Source organism: Trypanosoma brucei, chromosome 3 (assembly GCF_000002445.2).
Source record: "Trypanosoma brucei brucei TREU927 chromosome 3, complete sequence".
NCBI lineage: Eukaryota > Euglenozoa > Kinetoplastea > Trypanosomatida > Trypanosomatidae > Trypanosoma > Trypanosoma brucei.
In genome coordinates, this window is record NC_007276.1 from 1001625 (window position 1) to 1026875 (window position 25251).

The 25251-nt window shown below is 49.8% G+C and overlaps 11 protein-coding genes across 11 annotated transcripts, besides 14 other annotated features; all 11 read left to right on the forward strand.

The window, feature by feature from the left end:
• Positions 1 to 4708: part of a sequence feature (sequence corresponds to BAC RPCI93-25B21) that runs on past the window's edge.
• On the forward strand, positions 144 to 2018 carry Tb927.3.3560 (hypothetical protein, conserved; the record flags this gene model as incomplete). The annotated part of the gene is made up of 1 exon (XM_838855.1): positions 144 to 2018. The coding sequence occupies one exon, from the start codon at positions 144 to 146 to the stop codon at positions 2016 to 2018; it is 1875 nt and encodes a 624-aa protein (XP_843948.1).
• Positions 2991 to 3010: a microsatellite.
• Positions 3786 to 4274, forward strand: Tb927.3.3570 (hypothetical protein, conserved; the record flags this gene model as incomplete). The annotated part of the gene is made up of 1 exon (XM_838856.1): positions 3786 to 4274. The coding sequence occupies one exon, from the start codon at positions 3786 to 3788 to the stop codon at positions 4272 to 4274; it is 489 nt and encodes a 162-aa protein (XP_843949.1).
• Positions 4436 to 4487: a microsatellite.
• Positions 4709 to 25251: part of a sequence feature (sequence corresponds to BAC RPCI93-28C22) that runs on past the window's edge.
• Tb927.3.3580 (lipophosphoglycan biosynthetic protein, putative) lies at positions 5054 to 7375 on the forward strand (the record flags this gene model as incomplete). The annotated part of the gene is made up of 1 exon (XM_838857.1): positions 5054 to 7375. One exon carries the CDS (start codon positions 5054 to 5056, stop codon positions 7373 to 7375), a length of 2322 nt encoding a protein of 773 aa, XP_843950.1.
• Positions 7953 to 8014: a microsatellite.
• Tb927.3.3590 (U3 small nucleolar ribonucleoprotein protein MPP10, putative) lies at positions 8491 to 10509 on the forward strand (the record flags this gene model as incomplete). The annotated part of the gene is made up of 1 exon (XM_838858.1): positions 8491 to 10509. One exon carries the CDS (start codon positions 8491 to 8493, stop codon positions 10507 to 10509), a length of 2019 nt encoding a protein of 672 aa, XP_843951.1.
• Positions 11192 to 11213: a sequence feature (AT_rich).
• Positions 11916 to 11937: a microsatellite.
• Positions 12378 to 12854, forward strand: Tb927.3.3600 (hypothetical protein; the record flags this gene model as incomplete). Its single annotated transcript, XM_838859.1, has 1 exon — positions 12378 to 12854. One exon carries the CDS (start codon positions 12378 to 12380, stop codon positions 12852 to 12854), a length of 477 nt encoding a protein of 158 aa, XP_843952.1.
• Positions 12901 to 12927: a microsatellite.
• On the forward strand, positions 13222 to 14307 carry Tb927.3.3610 (peroxisomal targeting signal type 2 receptor, putative; the record flags this gene model as incomplete). Its single annotated transcript, XM_838860.1, has 1 exon — positions 13222 to 14307. One exon carries the CDS (start codon positions 13222 to 13224, stop codon positions 14305 to 14307), a length of 1086 nt encoding a protein of 361 aa, XP_843953.1.
• Positions 14469 to 14523: a microsatellite.
• Positions 15100 to 15570, forward strand: Tb927.3.3620 (hypothetical protein, conserved; the record flags this gene model as incomplete). Its single annotated transcript, XM_838861.1, has 1 exon — positions 15100 to 15570. One exon carries the CDS (start codon positions 15100 to 15102, stop codon positions 15568 to 15570), a length of 471 nt encoding a protein of 156 aa, XP_843954.1.
• Positions 15729 to 15769: a microsatellite.
• Positions 16063 to 16097: a repeat region.
• Positions 16738 to 17562, forward strand: Tb927.3.3630 (elongation factor Ts, putative; the record flags this gene model as incomplete). The annotated part of the gene is made up of 1 exon (XM_838862.1): positions 16738 to 17562. One exon carries the CDS (start codon positions 16738 to 16740, stop codon positions 17560 to 17562), a length of 825 nt encoding a protein of 274 aa, XP_843955.1.
• Positions 18349 to 18394: a sequence feature (T-rich).
• Tb927.3.3640 (FG-GAP repeat protein, putative) lies at positions 18742 to 20997 on the forward strand (the record flags this gene model as incomplete). Its single annotated transcript, XM_838863.1, has 1 exon — positions 18742 to 20997. One exon carries the CDS (start codon positions 18742 to 18744, stop codon positions 20995 to 20997), a length of 2256 nt encoding a protein of 751 aa, XP_843956.1.
• Positions 21200 to 21226: a microsatellite.
• On the forward strand, positions 21272 to 22945 carry Tb927.3.3650 (hypothetical protein, conserved; the record flags this gene model as incomplete). Its single annotated transcript, XM_838864.1, has 1 exon — positions 21272 to 22945. One exon carries the CDS (start codon positions 21272 to 21274, stop codon positions 22943 to 22945), a length of 1674 nt encoding a protein of 557 aa, XP_843957.1.
• Positions 23568 to 23616: a microsatellite.
• On the forward strand, positions 23894 to 24688 carry Tb927.3.3660 (hypothetical protein, conserved; the record flags this gene model as incomplete). The annotated part of the gene is made up of 1 exon (XM_838865.1): positions 23894 to 24688. The coding sequence occupies one exon, from the start codon at positions 23894 to 23896 to the stop codon at positions 24686 to 24688; it is 795 nt and encodes a 264-aa protein (XP_843958.1).

The window sequence follows — 25251 nt, forward strand, 5'->3', positions numbered from 1 at the left end:
GAAATAATAAAAACGAAAAGTTCTCGGAAGTAAAAAGGAGGAACACAACAAAGAGAGAAGACGAAGAGGGAAAAAAAGTTCGCTTGCTAAAGGTCATTTTTCTAAAAAAAGGTTAACTTAAGAAGGGTGGGTGAACGGAAACAATGGCGACAGTTAAGAAACTCTTGGAGCGCCTCAATGATGGTAAGGTACTCACTACCGAGGAGATGATTTATTGGGCCGATAAGAGCGATGAAACGCACTCTCAAACATTCTTCGGCAAAAATATTGAGGATGCGAGGCACTGTGTACGGTGTGTCGCTGACACCCTTATAAAGAAATACATGAACAACCCTGATGTCAGTGAATTGCCCATAGAGAAGAAAACACGGGCGTGCCTCATTGTGAGTAACTTTGCTCTGTACAAACCTGTGCGCAACTGCATCTTCGATTTGCTGGACAAGTTGGAGGCTGTGTTTGAGGAGTCCATAAAGGCAGACGCGGCACTGCCTTTCAATCCCGAACTTGGACGTATGACAGAGCACGTAGCTGTGCTTCTCATGCGGGTGACGGGCTATAAGCTTAAGGCTGCAAATGTGTTTGAATTTACCGATGGTAATGTGCAGTTTTCAGTGCAATTAATGCTTGCCGTTTTGCTGAAGGAGCCTCCATACGAGCCTGCACTCCGCTGTAACTGCATAAGTATTATTCTCGGGTTCACACAGCCGCAAGCGTACTTCAATGATGCTGCGGGTGTAGAGGACGCCTCATGCCAGGATTTCACTGAGAAGATCGACGGCATCCTCAAACTGATGCTCCGCTTAAATGCCGTTCAAGTGTTTGACGATGTTCTGTCAGAGCAGTTGGACAACGTCAAGGAGGTAACGCCCCTTCTCCATGTGGCCGTGTGCAGTGCGATGCGGTGCGTAATGAACATTTTCCGCTTCTCTTCCACCGGTGGCACGCAGTGGCGCCAGCACATTCTCCTTTCTACCACGCACCTGGACCATTCCGTGACGGTATACCTCCAGCTGCAATGCATTTCCCTGCAGAAATCGTTGTCACTACCTCAGCCGACCGCTAGCGTGGAAATGTTGCGTGGTATGTCCCTAGGGTACAAGTTCGCTTCCCTCTGCACATTTGGTATGGGATGTCATACACGAGAGACCCGGCTGTTTTTCCCGTACCTACATGATATGCTCCAGCTCCCCGTAAAGAGTATTCTGGGCAGCCCGGCACTGGCAAATGCGGTGATGCGTGTATATGTGGACATGTTCCACCTTATAGCAAATATAGACGCTCTAGGTGGTGATGAGGGCCTACCGACAGGGGATATGTTCCCGCAGCTGCAAAGTGCTGAGCTCGTCAAGAGCGTGACGGGCTTCTTGAAGCGAGAGGTCGCACCGTGCGGGTTAGCTTTTATCCAGGCCTGGCACAACGCCCTTAAAACCGTGGAGCCCGACACGCTTGTTGAGCGCGGGACGCCAACTTTCCTCGAGTTGGAGAAAATATTCAGCGAAGTGGAGTCTGCCGTTGAGAAGCAGAGTGCACCACGACCACCACCGCCACCCCAGCCGTCAGCGCCGGCTCCGGTCCCCGCCTCAACACCTGAGCAGGCGCCCGTTGATTTATGCTTTGTCGGAAGGAGCCATCTTGCGGACATACCACCAATCCATCGGAAGGCAGCGGACCAGAAGATCTCCATTGACAATGCTGCCGTTCCTGTTGCTCCGTCAAATCGCACAAAACCTGTGGACCGCAACTCCGCGATTGGTATCGACGAGAGGATGCTGTGCGCTCTTACTGGAAACGTCATGAAGAAGCCCGTCGTTTCACCACACGGTCACACTTTCGATCACGAGGCGATCCTCGCATGGTTGGAGCAAAACGGTTCGGTGTGCCCCGTCACTGGTAAGCCGCTGGTCGCCACGGAGTTGCGGCCGAACAAAGAGATTACGGCGCTCATTATGCGGCAGACGATTGCGCAGAGCATGACGGCACCTAACCAGGAGAATGAAGTGGATATTTATGACTTTTAGTGGTATAGAGTTTTGCACAGATGAGGGGGAGGCGAATATCTGATACTCTTTGGGTAGAGATATGAACCCCGGTCATTTTGATTTTCGGGGGAAGTTGTGCCACTGGTGCACTCATATATGCATATGTTTATACTTATATACGTATATATAGGTAAGGTGTGTTGCGGAAAGTGAACCGAGGTAATAAAAAAAGGACAAAAGGATCATATGGCGTGCGCCGCCCCCGTAGTGGTATGTTGACGGTTGGCCACGCTCAACAAAAGGAAAGGGGCGACGTGCATGCTCGGGAGCTGAGTGTGCGCGAGAGGCCTTGTTTCTTGTTTGGCAATAAGCAACTTTTGTGGGGCCCAAGCAGGATGGGAGACGGATGCTCGGATGTGTTTTCCTTTTTCGTGTGCTTGTGTTTGCGTGTGTGTTTGTGTCACACGTTTAGAGCAAGGTATAAGTAATATGAGGGAGGCTGCAAACCAATGGGATGTAGAGAAAAAGAGCACGTTGTTTTTGAACCACACTGGGTTTGAGAGTATCCCCTTTTTGTATTCGTACCTGTGTACGTCCTACTGTGTTGGGAGGCAAAGAAGTGTCCATGATGGTTACCCTGACCTTGCCCGTGTTATGGATGGAATGAATATACGTGGGAAGACATGCCCATTTGGAATGGATGTAAGCCATTGGTGGAGAAGGTGGAAAGTGTCGGGACTAGGGGGAAGGGATGGGGTGTGGAGCTATAAAAGGAGGAAGTGTGGGTGGCTCAATTGAAATGAGGTAGGAACGAAAGGAAAACAGGCTGAAGATTTGAACGTAGGGGCCGAGTTGGGCACTTCTCTGCCCGAACCCGCCGCAGAGTGCGCGTTCTGTGCTGATGAAGGCTCGAATGCGGTTTCGTTCGATATTTTTATATTCCTGACTGGATTGAGGTGTATGCGCGTGCGTTTGTGCGAGAAGATAGTATGAACGATGCAGGGGTGGGAAATATATATATATATATATATGAGTACATACGTGAGATTAAGCGGTAACAAGCTTATATCCATTCTTACCCCGCTTTCTTTCGCATCAGCTGCTGCTGTGACGCTCTTCCCGAATCTTTTTGGTTGCATACGTCCACCTTTCGGCTGATATTGCGAATGTGGACACTCTCTCCATTTTTCTGTGTGTTCACGTTCACTTTGCATTGTTTTTTTTTTCGTTGATCCTCGCTTTATTTGTTTACCTGCAGTATCACTCCTATTTTTCTTCCTTTTGTTTCTTTTTTCAGCTGCTGCTGCCACTGCTGTGATATGTTCCCTTTTCCCTTCTTTGGTGCTGATTGGGCTATGAGCCGTTGCGGGATCGGAAACATTCTGCACGGAGAAGACGAGTGCTGGCACAAGGGGAAGGGGAGGGAGTGCCTCCACCGAACATACCGCTTGGATGGGAGGCATATCTATGCGTGCATTTTTTTTTCTTCCTTTTTTTTTTAAATGGCGTTGCTTTTTCACCACTATTAATATCTATGAACACACACATGAATACGCACGTGCACGTGCATAATCTCGTCTACCCATTTTATGCACGCAGAACCGCTTTGGTATGTGCGGGGCGTGGCCGGATACCCAGTGGGGCGTTTGCCACGTTTCTCTGCTTTATTACCCTCCTCGTGCTTCGCTCTCTTTTACGAAATTTGTCCTTATTCTTTCATTTTTCTTCTTTACACTCCGCTAATCTGCGCTGGTGGTTCGTAGGGTCTGTATTCATTACTGGTGCGCGTTTGCGGCAGTTGGGCTCATGACTACTAGTAACGGCTTCGAATCGCCGCGTGAGTCCGTTGCGGCAGCGGCGGCATGCAGCTCTCAGTTGCGGGAGGCTGCTGAACGGGCACGAAAGGATCCCTCCAAAGATATTGGTCTGACAACAGAGGAACTTCAGGAGCGGAAAAGGTGCGCTGCGGAGCCACACCGTTTCGTAAGTAAGTCCACAAGTCGCCCTTTTGAGGTGAAGAGTTCCTCGCGGGCGCAGCAGATTATGACTAAGGGTGTGGTGGAGCGACAAGTCACAGCACGGCAGAAGGAGGTGCTTCGGAAGGTATCTTCACTCCGTAAACTGCAGGTGGGTCTTTTTTTTGTTGGTGTCGGGTTTGCGTACTGGGTGGGGGTGGAGTTCCTGCTGCCGCATTACGCTGCCGTACAGGAGCGGAACCGCATTTTGAGGTTGCGGTACGAGATGGCGCAGAGGAAGCGCGAGGAGCACTTACGAGTGCAGGGGTCATCGCAGTGAGGATGTAATGCGAATGTCGTTGTTAGTATCGTGGGCAGCGATGCCGATTCTTCGAGAAATTACCACGGTTGTGTGGCAGTGGGTACGTGGCCACAGTTTCTGTTTTGATTTGTACAGTGGCAGCAGTTCATTCAGCGTCCCTGCAAAAGTAAGGTGTGCTCACATGCATGTCTGTATATATATATATATATAGACACATATGTGTGTATGTGTGCGTGCGAGTGTGACTAAACGCAGTGACGGGGAAGCATCGGGTAATTGTACTGTTTTTAATTTGTTTTCGCTGGCTGTTCTCTTTCCCTTTTGCATGTCCATTTTTCTCTTTCCCTTGTCGCCTGATATTTATGAATGCGTTTATATGTGTGAAGGAATAGGCCAACATAATACGTGAAAAGATTGCACTACTCAGTCCCAGAGGATACGACAGGGAGGGTGACAGAACGAGGGAAAGAAGGTAGAAAGAGAAAGGTTAAAGAGTAATATATTACTCGTTTTTGAAACCGCCAGAGTCTCTTTTGTAAAGGGTAAGGGTAAAAGGGAGTGGTGTTGTTGACTCCCCAAGTAGGCAGAAGACTAGGTGTTGGAGAGGCGTGCTACTTTAAATAAAGCAGGGTTGTGGTAGAGGGATAGGGAACTTGTTAAGCGAGCTGGTTTATAACCTGCATCAAACTCCACCGAAACGAAGGGGAATCAGGGGAAGGTATTCTGTAGTGACAAGAATAGGAATCGACTAGAACAGGTGCGCGCGTGGGTGTAAGAATCGGAAAAAAATATTGAAAATGATCCAATCGGGTATGTTCTTCGCCCTCCGGGTGCTGTTCGTTGTCTTTGTGATGTTAACTTCCGCCCCGGTGGAAATTGCATTGGGCGACGACAGTGAATTGAAATCCAACGCAACATTTTCCAAGGGGAAATCGATTCCCTTTCAAGCTGAGGTAAGCAAGATGCTTGACATCCTCATTCATTCACTGTACACCAACCGCGCTGTCTTCTTGCGCGAGTTGATTTCTAACGGCAGTGACGCCCTGGACAAAATTCGCATGCTTTACCTCACGACCCCGAAGGAGCCCGTGAACAAGGACGGTGAGGCTCCAACAATGGATATCCGCCTGTCGGTGGACCCTGAGCAGAAGACGCTGACTCTGCGCGATGGTGGAGTGGGGATGACCCGACAGGAGCTGGAGGCCAATCTCGGTTCTCTTGGGAGCTCGGGGACAAAGCGTTTTATGGAGAAACTACAGGAAACGAAGGATTCAAATCTTATCGGACAGTTCGGCGTGGGTTTTTACTCCGCATTCCTCGTGGCCGAGCGCGTGCGTGTCGCATCAAAGAGTGATGACGACGAAAAGCAATGGGTATGGGAATCCGCAGCGGATGGGCAGTATTATGTATATGAAGATGAGCGCGGCAACACACTCGGACGCGGGACGGAGATAACTCTGGAGCTGAAGCCCGACGCGCTTGATTTCCTTTCACCAGAGACCGTGCGTAACACAGTTCGCCAGTACAGCGAGTTTGTGCACTTCCCTATTAGGATGAAGCGGGGGGAAGAGTGGGATGTTCTGAACGAGAACCAGCCTATCTGGACACGTAAGCCCTCTAATGTGTCCAAGGAAGAGTATGAAAAGTTCTACATGGCTCTCTCTCGCGACTACCGTCCGCCTATGTATTACTCCCACTTCAACGTTGAGGGAGAGGTCGAATTCAGTTCAGTTCTCTTTGTTCCCCAAGAAGTCGCCCAGGAAAACTTCATAAACAATGAGAATACACGGGATAACATCAAACTGTACGTGCGCCGCATCTTCATCACGGACGAATTCCGTGAGTTACTTCCGAGGTACCTTAACTTCGTGAAGGGTGTCGTTGACAGCAATGACCTCCCCCTCAATGTGTCCCGTGAGGTACTTCAGGAGAGTCGAATTTTACGTGTGATAAAGAAGAAACTCGTGCGGAAGGTGCTTTCCATGTTCGCGGAAATTGCGGCTAACGACGCCAGAATGAAGGAGCAGGGTAATGTAAGCGAGGAAGTAAACGCAGAGGTGAATACAACAAACTCCACCTCCGGCAGCAAGAAGAAGGGGCCACTCTATCCCAAGTTTTGGGCCCAGTTTGGTAAACACTTGCGCCTCGGTATCCTCGAGGATGCCAACAACCGAGGGAGGCTTGCGAAGCTTCTGCGCTATGTTTCGAGCAAAAGCAACGGCACCCTCGTCAGTTTTCAGGAGTACATAGACCGTATGCAACCCAACCAGAAGGGCATATATTATATGACGGGTGACTCCGTGGAGAAGATGATGCAATCGCCACACATGGAGGAACCGAAGATGCGCGGTGTGGAGGTACTCTTGATGACGGATGCCATTGACGAGTATGTTGTTGGACAAGTACACGACTTTGCTAACAAGAAGCTTATCAATATTGCCACTGACAGTGCACAGCTTGACGACGTTACAGACAAACAGAAAGCAATCGAAAAGAAACGCAACGAAAAGTTCCGGCCCCTCACCGATGCACTGACGCGCGTCTTCAAGGGCAATCGTGTCCGCAAGGTGATCCTCACAAAGCGAAAGACCTCTGAGCCATTCATCTTGTCTTCGCAAGAAAATGAAATGTCACCACGCTTGGCCAACATAATCAAGCAGCAGGCTGTTTCTTCTGATCACTCTGTGTTCCACACGCTTGTGCTGGAGATTAACTACCGTCATCCTGTTGTGCAACAGCTGCTTGCTCGATTTCAAGCCAATGCAAACGATCAGGTTGCACTAGACATCGCGTGGGTTCTTTTCGGCACGGCGAGTTTGCAGGCGGATTCTCCGGTGCCAGACCAGGCGATGTACGCGAAGCGCGTGACGCGGTTGGTGCGTGGACGGATGGACCTCCCCCTTGATGATGCGCTTCTACCACCCGATGATAACGAGTACGACGTGGAAGGTGTGAAACCTGACACTGTGGATTCCGAAGAGGAGGTGTTGCTCCCAGTGGATAATGATGAGGAGGGGACGAAGGGCAAGTCGGCTGAAAAGGGGCAAAAGAAATCTTCAGAGAAGGTGGAGAAGAAGCCTGGGAAGAAATCCACTGGAGCCAATGCTGGAGACTTGTAAGGTTTAACAAAGTTTGGGCGTGACATTCAGCGCTGATTGCTTTACTCTTGAACCTCTGTTGAGTTGGTTTGTTTTACCTCGGGAGTAATGTGGGCGTTTAATGGAACCGATAATGGAGAGAAGGCTGATGTAAGTGAAGTGAGGTTGAGCAGCACGGGTTGTTTCAGCAGATGAAAGAAAACGAAGATGTGTATTAAACCCACGCCAGTACCTGTAGAAACTTAAGGTGAGGAGTTGCAGTGAATGGAAGCGGACGTGTTGATGCTTGTGCGGATGCCTGGAGGTTAAACCGACCTCCTCCAGGTTGATTTTGTTTTTCTTTCTACTGTTTATCGCGAAACAACAGGGGATATGTTTCAAAGCACTGCGGGGGGCAGGGGGGGGGGAGCACGGTGAAACGAAACTGCGTTTCAGGAAGCTGTAGATGAGGGAAGGAGGGTGTGCGGTGACACACACCGTGCGACTGTTGTGGCTATTATTCTCTTATTTTTTTTTTCTGTCCACACTCTTGGGACTGCAGAGTGTGCGCCGCGCCAGTGACGTTTACCTGCCGTACCCCACATATCTCCCAGCCCCTTTATTATTATTACTATTATTACCACCGCCATTATTATTATTATTGTTATTATTGTTTTTATTTTTGACTTTGTTCACGCTGTGTCGTTCGCACCTAACATCCCCTTGCCGCGTGACGGTGTAGTGATCACGGCGCGTGGGTGGTGGTGTTTGACAGGCGCACGGGTTACGGGTTGGTGTCGATAGGTAAGGAACTAAATGTCTTTTAGCAATATCAATTTCTTCTTACCCACTATATTCCTTCTCCTATTTCCTTTTTCCCTGTTTCTACGCATTTCATCTTAAACATATGAGAACGCGCACTTGAGCAACGTAGGAGGACATCTCCGGGAGTACGTTCGCGCACACCCGCAAGTAAGCCGACCCGCACACAAGATTGTGAAGGCAGTATCACGTAGTCGTATTGTTATATTGCTGTTATTTTTTTTATTGATTTCTTTTTTCTATCCTTCTGTGTGTGCGTGTGTGCGTTAAACTTGTGTAACGGAGTGGGGCGGTGTTGTTTCTCCTTCAGCCGCTAGCTGACCAGTAGCGGACACATGGTAACTGCGATGGCAAACACAAAAAAGAAAGTTAAGGCATCGGTACCTGAAGGGGCGACATCGTCATTGAAAACAGAAGATATGACGGTACCGCGGGATCAAACATCTACCAGTAAGTTACCCATTAGCCGGGTGAGCCGCCGCCTTGGTAGTGTACAGGCGAAACTTGACGGTGGACCCGATGTCTTTTTGTCATCCCGCCAGGGTGGCAGCGATCTCACCCGCGAGTGCCTTGCGTCACTATACAAGTTAGCTTCCTCTATGCATTCGCGGCAGTTGACATACTACAGTAAGTCACTAGAAACAAGCCGAGCGCGGCACGTGACATTGGAGCAGATATGGGGTCAGATGAGCATGCTCCTCCCGCCTGTCTTCCGTCGCCTACGGGAAAATGTGCGGCGCGCACAGAAGATGTACGGCTGTGGAGAAACTCAAGGGTCGCAGGTCAAGCAGAGGTCTAGTGACAATAAGAGCGGGAGCGGCATGCACAACGGTAAGAAAGACAAAGAGGACAATAGAGAGGATGATGTTGACGCGTCTTCGGCACACACTTCCCAACTAAACGAAAGTGACCTTGACAATGAGATTGCAGAACTTCTTGCCAAGCAGCGTGAGGCAAGAAAACGCAGGAAGAGGAACGCGGCCGACGACTCGTGGCGTTACGTTTTTGGCAAGGGGGATGGAGAGGAGGATGCCGATGCCGAGGGTGGTGAGGGATGGAGCGAGGGGGAAGAAGACCGGGAGGACGGCAGCGAGAGTGGTAACGATAATGAAATGGATGCTTTGCGCGGCCGCCGGAAGGGCTCACGTGATGTGACAGCTCCGGGAGATTTTGGTGGTGACGGTGAAGATGCTGATGACGAAGAGAAGCAATTAGCGCAGGAAGAGTTGGAGGCCCTGAAAGAGATGTACGGCGAAGACTTTGTGCCAAATGAAGAGGATGAAGAATGTGAGTATGACGATGGGGAGGGTGACTTGGGAGATGACGATCAGTTACTCGAAGAAGATCTGAAGTGGGATGACCCATCGGCAGTGTTTAGTGGAAAAGATGCTGCCCTTAAGGGTGAAGGAGAAGGTTGGTACGATGGCGAAGATGATATCCTTGCAGAAACGGGCCAAGAAGGTGACATGGGTGACGATATGGAGGATGATGCGGCATTGAATGACCCCAGTCTTACCGAATTGCAGCGTGAGCGGCTACGTGAACGGCGCTTTGTTGAAAAACTTGAGCAGGCGAGACTCTACAGTACGCAGTGGGCGATGTCAGGCGAGGTGAGCGGCAGCAATCGGCCTCGTGATGCCTTGCTTGACGAGGCACTCGACTTCGAGTACGCCATGAAGGCGGTACCAGTCATTACCGAGGGGTTTACCGCAAAGCTGGAGGACCGCATCCGCCGCCGCATCGTTGACAATAATTACGACGATGTGCAGCGTCGCACTGCGTTATCGACACCTAGTGATTTAGCTTCAATGTCGCGGCGCGACGATGCGTCTGCTAAGGACTCGGAGAAGGCGCGTATGTCGCTGATGGATTTATACGAGAAGGAGTATCTGGACCGCGTGCGGCGTGCTGAGGAGAGCGCCGCTGGGGGCAGTGCCGCTGAATCTGCTGAGCCGTTGACGGAGATTGAGAAGGACGAGCTGCGTGCCATTCATATGTGGCGGCGACTAGCCCAGCATCTCGATGCGCTCAGCAATTTCCACTACACGCCAAAGCCCGTGCAAGAGGATCTGTCGGCCCGCGTGCGCGCGGTGGAGGGCCAGGCCCCAGCAATTACTTTTGAAACAGTTGGGAATTTTGCCACTACGCGCGAAGCTGCACTTGCTCCACAGGACTTATATCGTGGCTCAGATCGCAAGTTTGCGGATGTTGGGGTAAACGAACTTCAGCCACATGAGAGGCGGGCGCTGCGCCGTGCAAAGAAGGAGCAGGTGAGTACCTCACAGGCGATAAAGGAAAAACATAAGGAACGAGCCAAGAGGGCCAAGGAGCAGCTACGGAAGGCTGCTGCATAGGAGTAAATAAGAATTTCGTATGATTTTTTCCGATGCGATTAACAACTGTGTCCTGTCGTGTGGCCACAGGGGAGGAAGTAACGAGTGTGGGCTAAGAGGACGTCAGATCCGCAACGGGTGAAGTGTGTTCGGTGACTTTTCCGGGCACCTTCCCACTTTCTTACTCCTTCCTTCATTCCTTCTAATAAAGGGACACATTACATTAATAATAAAAGTGAAGAAGACGACGGCAGAGAGTTTGCTTGCAGGTGTGGCACATTGTGGGAAGGTACTACATTACTCTTGTGGTCGACCGCATTCGCGGTCAAATTACTTGAGGGGTATTGTTTTCAATTTATTCTTCCCTTTTTTTCTTCGCAACCGATGATGCTTAGCTGTTGAGCTAGTATTTGGTTAAGTTGGGTAGCTGGAAGAAGTATGGAAATAGTGCGAGTAGGGGAGGAAAATAGGCCATTAGTCTGCTTGCTCGTCTCTGTTCTGGGTCATAAGTTTCTCTCTTATTCCGAGAAAGTTACCTTACTTCTACGATTTCTTTGGATTTTGTACCTTGTATCAGGTGTGGGTGGCTCTGACCTCCGGTATCTGGATTTTCTTTTTTCCATTTATCTTTTTTGTTACTACCACTTCTGTAAGGACCGAGCAAGTTTTCTACTTATATACTCAGTTCAACTTCTGCGTTGAGTATATATATATATATATATTTTCGGCACCCCAAACTGTGCGAGGGAGTTGGGGTTTCTCACATCGAGCAACTCATATTGAGGTGAAGGTCAGTAGCCACTTCACTACGGGAATTTCACGTGTTACTTCGGCCAGCACGCTGCCGCTTCCAAAGAGCTATGCCCATGCTGGTCCCTTCCAAACCCGTGTACGTGAAGTCCAAAGAAGAATATCAGATGGCGCTGCGCGGGAGTTTCTCCGCTCCCAAGTCTGAGTGGCCGCTACCTGCTGAAGTGAATATCAAGCCCTGCGTAGTTTCCGCTCCAGCATCCGTCCCAATGTGCGGGGGCGCAGGGTTCACCGAACCTTCTACAGTTTCCTCTTCTCCCTCAGCTTCGGCCTCATCCACCATGTTTCCCGTGCGTCGTTTTCCCTCTGCGAGTGCTTTAACGGGAACGAACGGCCCTTTGCCGATGGTAAAGACGGCCGACAGTTTTGGAATGGTTGGAAACCGGATGCCTCCTGCATGGAAACCTTTAGCGCAGCCCATGACAAAGGGCGCTAAGAGAGGCAGGAAACCGGGAAGTAAAACGGTAAACAAAGTGGACATGGCCGCGGGCACAAAACGACAGCGCGGGATAGAAAGTTTTCTCATCCGGAAATAATACAAATCAATGTCTATTTGTGTACCGCTACTGTTCGAGAATCTTTCTTTCTGTTTGATCGTTGATTTTCCTTCGTTACGGACACACACACACACACACACACCCATATATATAGTTCTCATATAAACAAGTGTGATTCGCACTTTGGTGGAGGATTTGTTTTTTTTTTTTTCGAGAAACCAAATTTTCAGTGGTCTCTCAATTCTTGAGGGATAACCGAAATCAACAAAAAATACAAACTTATATATCTGCGCGTAAATAAGCAGTTTTATAAATACGTACCCAGTGCTCTCGAAGTGGTTCTCTGTTTGTTGAGTGTTTCCCCTTATCAGTGAACATTCCCTCACACGATGTGTTTTTGCAGTAAAACAAAATGAGTAAGGAGGCTGTCAACCAAATACTGTGTGCGCGTTGATGGCGATGTATGTCAGTGCAAAGGGCGACATTTTTGTATATGTTCGTGCAAACGACGTTACTTTTCTTTCTTTATTTTTGTTTGTTGGAGTTATAACTGTGCGAGTGGGTTGAGAGATTGCAGGGAGAATGCGAATGGATGATAATTTTGGCGTGAGTGGGACCGCACAGAAAGAGGTTAATTGGATGGAAGGCCCCAAAAAGTCTTCGTCGATTTGTGGGAAGCCTTCAGAGCATCTTTTTTTTTTGGTGTGCGCATGCTATCTTTTCACTGCTTCCTTATTGTGCGTGACGTGGACACGCCTATATACAGATATGCGCGCGTATGTCTGTATTATTAATTCTCTCTCCCTCCTAATCTTTCCAGTTGCCTCACTTTTCTCGCTATATGTAACTGGGTTCTTCATTTTGGAAGTCGGACTTTTTCTTTCTTTTTCGTTGGATTTTTTTTACCGTCCTTTGCCCTGGCCCGTGGAAGATGTGCAAATATCAAATAATTCTGGTGAGCTTGTGGCGTGTGTTTGCTTAAATGGGGGACACAGGTATTTGACTCACACGGAAAATAATTGCGCAGTAGTGGCTGTTCTACTGGTGACGCTCAAGTGAAGGTAAATGGATGAGCGTACGTGAACGCAAATAAATTAATAAACCGATATATATATATATATATATATATATAACGATAATAATAATGCTTTGGCGAATGCTTACACGCTCATGCACTGACCCTCAGTGGTATGATTTGGCTTTCCTTCACCCTCTTCTGATTTTTAGTACCGTCAACCTTCGGGTGCCCATCGAGAAGAAGCGCAGCCACGCGCCGGCGCGTACAAAGTAAGCACCCAACGCGCAGAAAAGGAAAAGGAGCGAGTCCTGAGGAACATTAGTCATAGCAATTGATTGGAAATTCAGTTTTAAGAGGAAGTGAGAAAAAGGAAACACTGAAGGAGCACAACAGGGACGCGAGTGAAACATGCCTTCATTTGTTCTCCACCCCGGATTTGCGGGACACAGTCTTCGGTGTAACCCATGGCAACCAACGCAATTCTTGGTGACGGCGTCAGAACATTTCGGTGTTGCTGGCAGCGGGAAGGTATATGTTGTGAACACCTCACAGGGGCTGCAACCACATTCACCTGTGCAGCTTGTTGGTTGCTGGGGGACAAGTGACGCGGCTTTTGACGCTTGCTTCAGTGAGGTCGATCGTGACCTCGTGGCAGTGGCATGTGGAGACGGTGTGAAGTTGTATAGCCTCCAGCAGTCCTTCAACCGTGACGGGGTCATGCCGGTCGCACATTCAACAGAGCATCGCGCTGAAGTTGTTGGAGTTGCGTGGTGTCGTGATGCGTTTCTTTCCTGCAGTTGGGATGGGGCTGTGAAGCTCTGGAAGGCTGCGACTCCCCAGGTTTCTTTTATGACATTCCACGAACACTTGAAAGAGGTTTATGAGGTGTCCTGCAGCACCTTTAACCCTGCGTCGTTTCTTTCATGCTCTGGGGACGGGACATGGAGGTTGTGGGACTCTCGTTCGCCACGGTCGGTTTTGACGCAAATTGGTCACGGGCACCAGCCCATCCTCAGTATTGATTTTAATAAGCAGGACAACAGTATCTTTGCTACTGGTGGTGTTGATCGCACAGTCCATTTGTGGGATGTGCGTCGACCGCAACGGCCCCTTACAGTGTTGCCCGGCCACGATAACGCGTGCCGACGGGTTCGCTTCTCCCCTCATTCGCGCACATTGCTCGCTTCCTCCGGCTACGACTGCCGTGTGTGCTTGTGGGACCTCAACCAACCACAGCGGCCGCTTACTGCCCGTTATGCCCATCACCGGGAGTTTGTTGTTGGCCTCCAGTGGTCACTCGCTACTCCCAATGCATTAGCTTCCGTGTCATGGGACGGCAGCGCATTCTTTTGGACAAATGGCCAGCCGCTTACGCCGTCACCCTCTTCCCAACCGCTTCCACCTGCCATCCCACCGCCACGCGTTCGGCCTCCTCGCCCAAAAGGTGTCCCCGACATTTCTGCGCTCCCGCTTACCGTGCCCCCAGTCAGGTAGCTTGTGTGCAACAGCCGTCTTCAAGGGGTGAGGTGAGGAGGGATGAGGGGGAAAATAAAGAGAAGGGGAAGGGATATATTACTCCATAAAGTTTTAAAGATTCGAGCAGGTTTGATGCGCGCGGCGGGAAATCGTGCGTCGATATGAACAAAGTGTATTGCTGTGTGTTCTGTGTGTTCTGTGTGCATCTGTGTGTGTGTGTATGTGTGTGTGCGTTTTTGTGGATGGTTTAAGCATCTAAGACGTTGGAATGCGTAGGGTAACGTTCGTTTGGATTGGTATAGTGGGTCTAGTTCGGCCTCGTGTTGCGCGGCCCTAAATGGCCTCGGGTATCACACTACTCGGTATTGTTTTTTTTTCCCTCCCCTCTTGTGGTGCGTTGGCGGGAATGTATGTAGATGAGGCATGGGAGGGTATGTGTATGGCATTGCGGAATTCATGAACCGCTCAATATATACAATAAATGCGCATACGTGATCATTAGGGGCTTCAACTTCTACGCAAAGTGCCGTACTTTATACATGGGAACGCCTACCTCTACCGCGTGCGTGTTTTCCTCGGCTTTCCTCACGCCGAGCGCTTACTGGTGGCTGTTTATTGCTCCACGTTCAAATCGTTTGCTTCGGTACATTTCCTCTTTTTTTTTTCGGTCCTTTTTGTGCCCCGCAAGTCACAGCCTTTACGAGCGTAGCAGCATAATTAGGGAGAGGGAGGTAAGGGGAAAACGAAACACGGGGAGGAGGTTTGTGTAGAAGAAAAAGAAGGGGGTTGAGGGTGTAGTAACCGGACGAGATGTCGACATTCCAACGCCGGAAGCGCGTGACCACAGCGCTTTCTGTCAATGTGCAGGATCGCCGTCACCACACGCGCACGCTGATGGAGACGCGCCAAAGGAAATCTGCGCTGTTAGCTCTGGACTCAGAGGAGGTTGTGCATCGCCTTCGGGCCATGCGCCCCCCTGAGGGTCTCTTGGACAGCGAATTTCCGAAGGCCGATGTGGAGGATTTTCAAAGTAGGGCTCGTAGTAGAGGGGGAGATAGCGCCTCGAATGAAGAGGGGAAAGAACTTCCACCGGTGCCGCCACCGCCCAGGACGTTCAAACAGTGGGCAGATAAGGGGTTCCCGACGACATCGTGGAGACCACTGCTCTCGGAGGAGTTGTATCACCCCCTTGAGGCACAGAAGATGATTTTAACTAACAAATACACGCCGTCTCAGAAATTGAAGTCAAAAATGAAGGATAACGCAGAGCCAGACTCCTGAGTAAACGCACACAAGTGTGTGGAAAGATGTTTCTCTACCTCTGTATTCATCGATGCGCAGGTGGCGCTCGCTCTCCCGCCGGCATGTCTCCCAGTATGATGCCAATAGTTTGATGTTGGTTCTTCTTTCGTTAGGCTCGTGTGCGTGCATTGCTCACAGTGTGTGCGCATGTGCATGTGTGTGTGTGTGTGCGTGTGTGGAGTAATTGAAGGAGGGGAAAAGGGATGCCGAATGTTTCCATGTGTTTATTTGTCTCCGTCTTCTCACTTTGAGGTTTACTTCCGGTCTTTCTTCCTCAATACGTCGAGTCTTCCCATCTTTTCTTATCAGTTGTGTATTCGTTTGTTTTTGTTGAAGTGCCTTCCTTTTGTTTGCATGAGAAAAAATAATCTGGTGACTCAGGCATATATACTAGTATATATATGTGTGTGTGCGCATGTCAGTTGCTACTTCCCTGTTGCTTCTCTGCAACGTAACGGAGTTCGGGCGCATTTCTTTTTTTTCTTTCTCTTTCTCTCTCTTTCTTTGCCTGCCTTTGCCTGCTATACCGCGTCATTCCCCTTCTTCGTATTTTGCACTACTAAACTTGGAATGTGCTCATCTTCTGCGAGCGGAATTTAGTTCCAACCAATGATGTGAAAATGTGTGTATTTGTACTTTCATTTTTGTTTTGTGACTTCACCGGTGGTTTCGGAAGCCTCTGCGTGCTTGCGCTTGCATGTATTAGTGTGTATCTGTCGGTGGCCCCGCCCATTGCCGAAACCTTACAATGAAAAGGAGGCGGAACAAGCGTGTTTGTTATGTGCACACGGAAGGCTGAGGGGGTGGGGAATGACAGGTGTGTATTAGTCCTTGTCCATTAAAAGGTGCGCAGGATTTTTTGTGGTGTCAAATATTCGCATGGGGGGGGGGAGGAAAACATTTGCTATTAGTGCATGTGAGGCTGCTGATGTGAGGCGTGTGCCCATAATATATTTTCTCTTCCTTTTTTTCTTCTGTACATTCGAATATAACACCTGGTTGTACTTGTCGTCGTGCCCAGTTGATGGGCGATTAGGTGTTTTCATATTGCAGAACAAGCAAAGAAGCACGTAACCGATATAGTACAATTTCAATTTATCGCTTGAGGGGACACATATACATATACATACAGTATCATCCCACTGAATGTTGTTTCGTACGATTCGGCACTTTGACCTCCGCAGACCGACTCTTATGGAATTGGTGAGGGAGCTTCGTTTCCGCACGGAGGCACCAATCGCCGACTGCTGCGCAGCGCTAAAGGAGGCAAATGAGAACATGGATAGGGCACTGGAAGTGCTTCGTAACAAGGGGCTCGCGAAGGCTGTAAAAAAGGGATCGCGTGTAACTGAGCATGGCAGTGTCGTAGCATGCGTGGGGGAAACATTTGGTGCCGCCATTGTGACTGTGTGTAGCGAGACGGACTTCGCGGCTCGCAGTCTCCAATTTCAGCGCGTGTGTGGGACCGTAATGGAAACGCTTCGCACACAGATCATTTCCACGGAAGGAACGGCCCTTGATGACTGTGCTGCGGTTCATCGCCTTCTCACTGACGCTGCGGCGGAGCAGATTCAGGCAACCATTGCGGTGTTGGGTGAAAATGTCACCATCAAGTCGATCCAACCCTTGCGATTTGCTCCTCATGTTGCTGAGCACATTTCCATTGGTGCCTACACTCACGGGACGCTTTCTGTACAGAATGTCGGCCGTGTTGCTGGTGTTGTCGCAGTGAGTCGTACTGACCCTTCAGCTCGAGTACCCGAGGAGAAACTAGTTGATGTGGCACGGCATTTTGTGGCATGCAGCGGAGCGGAGGGAAGCTACGCCCACCAAAACTTTTTTGGAACAGAGGAAACCGTTGGGCAGTGGTTGAAGCGACACGGCCTTCGCTTCAGCAGCAGTTTAGTGGTGGATTTTGGCAAAGAGCCCATTATTCATACGGCCCCTCAGCCGGTGGCAGGAACAAAGTAACAACAAAATATATATCAGGAGTAGTCCATGCCTTATCTTTCTTGTATTGAATGAAGAGAGAGGAAAAAAGGAGAACTGGTAGTTACAACTTTCGTTGTGACTCCCGCACCTATCGTTAGCATCGTTGGGGGTCTTGCAGTACAGTCGAGTTCCTACATTACGGGAGAGATAAATTTACTGGTGATAAGGAAGGTAGTGAAGATGCCCTTCGCCCGCCTCCCACGCAGAGGTGGAGAGGGATTGGGTTCGGTTGGGTGGATGTTTCAAAAACTTACTCTTTGCGACACTTATCCTAAGTGTGATGTGAAGCACAAGAATTATCATGGTTGCCGAATCTCACGTGAATATGGGTAAAGGCTTGACTATTCCTTTTGCATACTTTCCCCCCTCCCCCCGAAAAAAAGAAAACCTTTTCCGTCCTTATTTGGGCGCGGTGGCGGCAGGAGGCCTCGTGTGGGTTTAGTGCTGCTCAAGAGCAGAGTTGCGTACACGGACCTTCCATTTGTTGTGTTTTCCTACTTGTCGCTCCATCGCTGGTGGTGGTGACGGTGTGGTTTACCCATCTTTTCTCCCCTGGAGTGTTGGCTGTGCAGCCAGCTGTGGGGGTTGATTATCACTTCAACGAATGGGGAACAAAGGAAGAATAAGAAAAAAAACACGAATATATATTTATATACGTATAAGGAAACGCACAAAGCAAAGCAATAATGCAAATTAGGAGACATGGGGCCCCTACCTTCCAAGTGCTTTAGTCTCCACCTAATGCTGTGAAAAGCTACGCTAAACTCTTTTTCTTCTTTTTTTGTTTTTTTTCCCCTTATCTTTCCTTTTTGTATGATAACAGTTGCGTGGGCCCGGAGAGGTTGAGTGGGAGGGCGTTCCTTGAAGGGGAAAAAGAGCTGACAAAGCAATACAAGCAAAGGAGGGAAGAAGAGCCAAAATAAGAGAAAAGAAGAGCGGCTCTACCCGAGGTGGAGTGACGCCGCTGTACACCACTGGATAAGTAAGAGGTGTGGGGCAAAGGGTGGGGGACACTGCTGTTTTTTACCCGTTGTTCTTTTCGGACACTCGTCTTTTAACACGTGCGGTGAACGAGCGCGATATTTGTAGCGGATTCGTAAGGGGCACACGCAAAAAGGTGTGGAGTTGGGTGGAGTGGAAGGGGAGAGTGAGCTGAGGATGATTAGCTCCCATGATATTGAATTAGTTGGACGAGAAATTGCATCAGTGTCGTCAACATTCCCGAGATGTTTGGTCGTATATCCGTTGGGCAAGAAGAATAAGCAGCGATTAGGGATCGGTGAGAGGGATGGTGTTGTGTCCTCCTTTTCTGTGGGCAAAGGAAACGAGAGGTCGGTGGCTTTTAGTACGCCACCTCGGAGCCATCCAGTAAGCTGCATGACGCTGTATGATGACCAAGTTTTCTTCGTGCATGGTAGTAAGTTGGTTGCGTACTCGAGAAAAGGTCGCGAGTTCTTTGCGTTTGATACAAATGTGACGGAGACGCCTCATACTATCTTTGTGTCCACCCCTTTTATCATAATATGTGGAAGTTTCATGGTCACTGGATTTTGTGAAGCAACGGAGCTTGGCTTTTACATGGCCCCAGACCACATAAACGCTATGGTGGCGTTCATTGCACCCTCCGCACAGAAGCGATCTTCTGTTACTTTTAGTGACTATCGCTGTGTTATTGGATGTAGTGACCGTGTCGTTCGTATGCTGTGTGATAACAAACTTTTATCGGAGCTAAGCTGTGAGGCCGCAATCTCAGCATTGTGCGTGAGTGAAACGCAGAATGCAGTATACTATGGCACTGAGGCGGGCTCACTGGGTTGTCTGGACTTTTGTAAGAGTAACGTAATACTAACACGGGTTTTCAGTTATATCCCTAGCGACGCACAGCCGTCCGTAACCGCATTGACGGTGCGTGACATCAACTCTGACTCGAAGGAGGAGGTGGTTGTTGGTAGGTTAGATGGCTCAGTGCAAGTCTTTTTAGTTGACAAGGGTGAGGAAAGCGACGAGCTGACACCGGTCTGCATTTGGTCAGGCTGCGTTGATGGTCGTGTGCTTACCATAGAGACTGGTTTCGTGACACATTCTCAGATGCTTGACGTGATTGTTCACTCTTTCAGTGGGAAAATCACTGCCTTCACAGTTAAGGAGGTGGAGCGTGTTCCGAAAGGAGAAACAGTACCTATGGAACTAATCGAGGACTCCGTTGACGAACAAATTGAGGCTATGGAGAGGGAGATTGAGAGGCTCAGAAAAGAGCTAATGGATACTACGCAAGAGCTGGCGAGGTGCACGGGTTCAACTGTCGTCAATGCCCCTGTATTGGCTGTTTCCTCCACCTTCACTTCGAAGTGTACAATATCCCAACAGGCGGAATCTCCGGCGCTTTTGTTGACGATCGAGTCCGACACCCCGCTAGACAATATCGTCCTGCATAGTGACGTCGAGTTGCACTTTCTTCAGTCGGTGGGGGTTACAATGGTTGAACAGGCAGTTGGACCCGAAAATAATCCATGCGGAGTAACCCGGGCTATTCTTCGACCGCTGCGGGAACACATGTACGGCTGCTCGGTCAGGTTTTGGTTGGAAGACGGACGGCTGGGTGCCGTAAAACTCACTCTTTTGGCCGCCCCGGCACCCCGGACAGCGCAAGTAAAGACTGTTATGCTGAGACCACTACCGCTCTTTTCGCGCGTCGGTTGTAGTGATGTTGCTGACGACAATGATCATGATAGTGTGGAGGTTACGGACCCTTCGGCTGCTCAATCCGTGCTGGAGGTGGAGGGTGACTTCACCGCAAGGGACATGCATAGCTGGCTGCAGCGGATGCTCCCAGGGACACCCGAGTTATATCGGGCAAATCAGGCAACACTACACTACGAAAACGTCTTTTTTCACAGCATCATCAAAGTAGAGTATGGTGACAGGCGTGCGGCATTCTTTACTGGTTCATTGGTTGCGTTGTCCGCCATCAAATGCTTTTTGACGAGCTGCGGATTGGAGCGGTCCTTAGAGGTGAAGGTTGTCGTGTCCCTCCACGATAACGCATTGCAATGTGAGCTACAACATATAGCAACGCGTATTGCTGCTTGTAATAAGGTTGTCAGTGATGTCCAGTTAATTGAAGCCATTCGTGAGATGCAAGGCGACTGCGAAGGGTGCGACATGAGTTTTCTATTGGAGGAGCGCAATCGACTTCTCGCTGAGCCTGAGGTTGTTGGGAAGGATCGCTCACGGGCCTTGCAGAATAAGGAGTACTTGCAGCGTTTCCTCCTACGCCTGTATAACGGTGCATCAGACATAATGCCCCGCCCACCCAAAGCCACATCCGCTGTAGGAGAGGCGCTAGGGGCGGCCTGCAACTGCGGGGATGCCACTGCGCTATTGGCGGAGCTTCGGCGTATTTTTCGTTGTTAAGCTGGAGGTATGTGTGGCTGGCGTCATCGTGTGGCGTGTGTGTGTGTTGACCACGGACGTGCTCTGCACGATCCTTCTCCCTCCCTATGAAGAATGTCATGCCTCATATGGATTGTGTTTGTTATGGGGGATTTCTCTCATGTTTTTTTTACTACATCCCCTTGAATTCTTTCTCTTCCTCTCCTTGTTTTACCCCTGTTTGATATATATATATATATATATATATATACGCATTGCCACTGCGCCAGCACTTTCTTTGTGTATCGAGGCGTTGATGGAGCCTCTGTGGGACTCTGGAGGCGCAGCTGGCGGGCAAAGGCTTCCTTCATCGAGCCCAACACATGACCGTTCTGGAAAACAGGCACTTCCTTTTGTGCTTCGGGCCCCTGTACGGCAGGCGACTTTTCACTCATTAGAATTTGTTGAGGGTCTTGTTCAGCATGCTCGTGGTGTGGAGCAGGAGCATAGCGCTTTCACACTGCCCCTTCAGCGGGACTTTGGAGCCAGGCAAGTGCTTTCACGCATAATACAGGAGTCCCAGTGCGTGGAGGGCTGGCCGAAGCTTTTTCCAAAGTCAGATGACGAGTCGTGCCATTTCTCCATGATGCCGTCTTCGTATGTGTTGCGCGCAGGACTCATGCGCGCACTCGGTTTTTCTGCTCCGGGGCACAATGACAACAGCGATAGCCGTGCAGTAACACTAGACAGAGTCATAGTTAGGCCCTCGCGGTTGGTGGACAAGCAAGGTGTTGAGATGCTATTTTACCGTGAGGCGGCGCAGGATCAGCTGAAACATATTGCGCTGTGTGAGTGGTGCGAGGACCTGATTTTCTTCGCGCTTCACCGTGGATTTTCGCCCCTGCAGGTTCAGTGCTTGCTGCTGACGGCGATGCATCTCATGAGGGCCATCGCGGAGGCGCCTTCCAATGCGATAGACGATGACTCAATTGTAGAGGAGCGGTGCACTCGCGTGCTGCAGGAGGCACTGATCGAGCAGTCGTGTTCGTTGCCACGCAAAGTTTATGATGTGCGCCGATCTGTAGAAGATGTCACGTATGAGGAGAAGGATGCAGAGTTCGTTGCCGCTATCGAAGCTAAACTTGCGAAGGAGAAGAATAAGAAACAGCAACAGTTACTGTTGGAGCAACTGGAGAATGCGCCAGTGGAGATTAAGTCGCGACGTGAGGTTGTAAAAAAGAAGGTAGTGTACGAAGTTATTGTTGGGCCGTACTTCACACCACAGGAGCTGGCACAGATACTGAACTTCTTCTGTACCACTGCAGTGCGTCACTGGAGGCTGTTTCATACCTTCCTTTTGGCCGCGCAGCCTTCTGAGACCTGTGACGTTAGCTTAGTTCACGACGATATTTTCCCTTTCTGCGTGCCTCCACTGCAGGAATTTCTGGAGGAGGGCATGCTAAACATGGAGGCCGAACGGCGAGCGGTTGTGGATGAATGTGAAACGCTGCTCAGGAGTATCTTTGAAGAGGAGTTCATGAAGCCCATACGTGAGCTCGAGCAATATCGAAATGAGGCTTTGAGGGTTTCAATTGAAAAGGAGCGGAAAGAGTTCGAGGATAACATGAAAAATGTGTTGGATACCTCAAATTACCGGAGGGTTTCTAGAGCATTTGAGCTGCGCTTGGAAAAGCGGCTCGAACGGAGCGAACTGGCGGCCCCCGAGGTGGCACCTCCGCCCGTAATGGAGCAGCCCGCTGCCGTTTCCTCGAGGCGCGAGAGCATGAGGAGGAAGTCTAGAGTGGCTCACCGTCCGCGCCTGGATTCCCTCGTGGGGAGCCCCGGCATATCGACTACGGCGGCAGCGGCGGTGGCTGCAGAAGCTCAGGTTGATGTGGTCTTTTCTTTGGAGGATGTGGAAGCCCGCATGTCAACACTGGAACACGCCGTGGCGGGAGTCTCCAAAGGGAGGTCAAGAAAGGGTCGTTAGGGGTTTATTTCCTCCTTTCCCTCTTTACCTCTTTTCGTCCTTTCTTTGCTTGATTTATTTTGGCAAGAGGAGTGACCCCGACATGTGTGTGCGTGTGGTCCTGCAATGGTGTGAGAGTCGGAAGTGCGGACGGGGTTGAAGCTTTCTGGCCTTCATAGTTTTGTGTTGCGCTGTGTTTAGTTTCCCTTTATCGTTCCCTTCAAACGGTTCGTTTTTGTGTTAACTTGTCGCGCTCGCCACAGCGGCGCGTGGTTATGCGTTTCCGCGTGTATTTGTTTCTGTGTGCACGTTCTAGCAATGTAGATTATACCAACAGCGCATGCTTTGTTTGTTTAACCCCTCTCTGTTTGGATATTTTGTTCCCTTCCTGCGTTTTTCTTTCTCCGCTCATTGGTGTTTTTTTCTTTTTCGCGGGCAATGCTAACCGATATGTGTATCGCTTGCCTCGCCGTACTTGGGTCGCTGGATGTTGGAGGTTGTCGCGTGGGACAGGGGGAGGGATAGAGGAAGTGGGGATGGGATGAACAGAGGTAGACGAAGGTACGATAAATGGTGTGCGCGCATATCGAGGGTGAGGAACGGCTTCATAGAACTCACAAAATGGGAGGCTGATATCTCTCCGTATGCACACGCATGTCTGTATGTATATGTATATATATATGTGTGTGTATGCGCGTGGAAGTGCTTGTGTTCTGTGTGTTTCCCGGCCCCTTTTTCTTTTTCTTTCCCCCTCTTACATCCCCAGCTTCAGTTGGCGTGGATTTGTACATGCAGGTTAAGTAACTCCTTTTCTTGTCATTCGTCATTATTGCTCGCAATGTGACCACCATGCAGTGCAGACATTGAGGCTTCTCTTATTTGTCTTACCTCTCGCACTTACGTGCCCACAAGGTGCCCACTTAGTTTCCTATTCGCTGACCCTTAGGGTGTTTCTGCTACAGCAGCCCCATGCTGACTTTACGCAAGCAAACACTGCCTGTTGCAACAGCAACACTTCTCTTGCAGCGTCGGGGCGTGGAGTACTGGGGTTCCTCTGTAACGGGACGAACACAACCTTATGCACAGGGTGACTTGATCCCTCGTGTAGACAACATGCGTCATGTTGTAAGCAAATCATCCAGCGCTGCGGCAAATCTTACGGGCAGCAATTTGGGTGTTGCGTACGACAGTGACACTATCTTTTCTGTTGCCGGTTACAGTCGGGCGGAGAAGGAGCACTATCGGCCGCTTCGTGGAATCGCGCGGTATAAAATAGAACCCATGGCAGAGAGCGACACAGTGGCGGCCCAGGGTTTGTTAGAGCAGGCAGAAATGAGCAAAAGTATAAGCTTTGTTGTGTCATGGTGGGGCGGTGTGCTAAAGGATTTTCCTTCTTTGAAGAAAGTATGTGATGATACGTTCAAGGAAGAGTTCACCAGCTTCTATAAGAGCGCCCTGTCGGTGGCGCACGATGATGCCGCCGTGAAGGCTCTGGCGGTGCCGTTTGTGCGGCGCCAGATGCAGGAGCACTACATTAGCTTTCCTATGTTTTGGCGTATAGCAGAGAAGTTAGCGGATGCCATTGAAAAGGTTCCCCAAATGCAGAAACCCGCAAGGAGTGTCTCCCGCATAGCGGTGGAGCGCGTAACGAAAATTGCGCTAAACACAATTGCAGATGAGCCGTGGGCTCTTGATGAGATGACAAGTCCACTGCTTTTTGATGTGTCAAACTTCCGCGCCTGGCATGAGGCGGGAAACTGGTAGAAAATGTGTGTATGAAAGTGACCCCTTTGTTGACGGGCGTAAGGAGATACGTGTGCAAGAGTGCATGGGGCGTCTACTCTTTTCGTGCCTTTTCGTGTTTCTTTTTTTTTTTCAGTGCGCGTGCACAGCAGTTTACACGGAGGCTGTGGGTGTGTGGGATTCCACAGCACTGAAATAAAAATCCAACGTGACTATACCGCAATATCACTGGTGTCGGGAATATTGATGTTGGGAAGGTGGGTAAAGTAGAAGTGATAAATATGGGTGATGATGATAGTAGTATTTATAGCTCGTGATGTGCGCCAGCGTATGTGCATTTTTAAAAATTGAATTCATAGTGTATTTCGAGGCGGGGTAATATAAATCCCTTCCTTTTTTTCCAGAGATGGGCGTAGAAGACGAGCGGTCGTGTGGTGGATGTTTGAACGCATAGGCATCTGGGAGAGTGAGTGGGGATTTGATGTCGTTGGTAAAATTTGCGGGACGGAGATCTCTTAACGAAGGACGCGGCTGGTGAATCTTCCATGTTTTTTTCTCTTTTTGCTACCCGGTACATACATTTG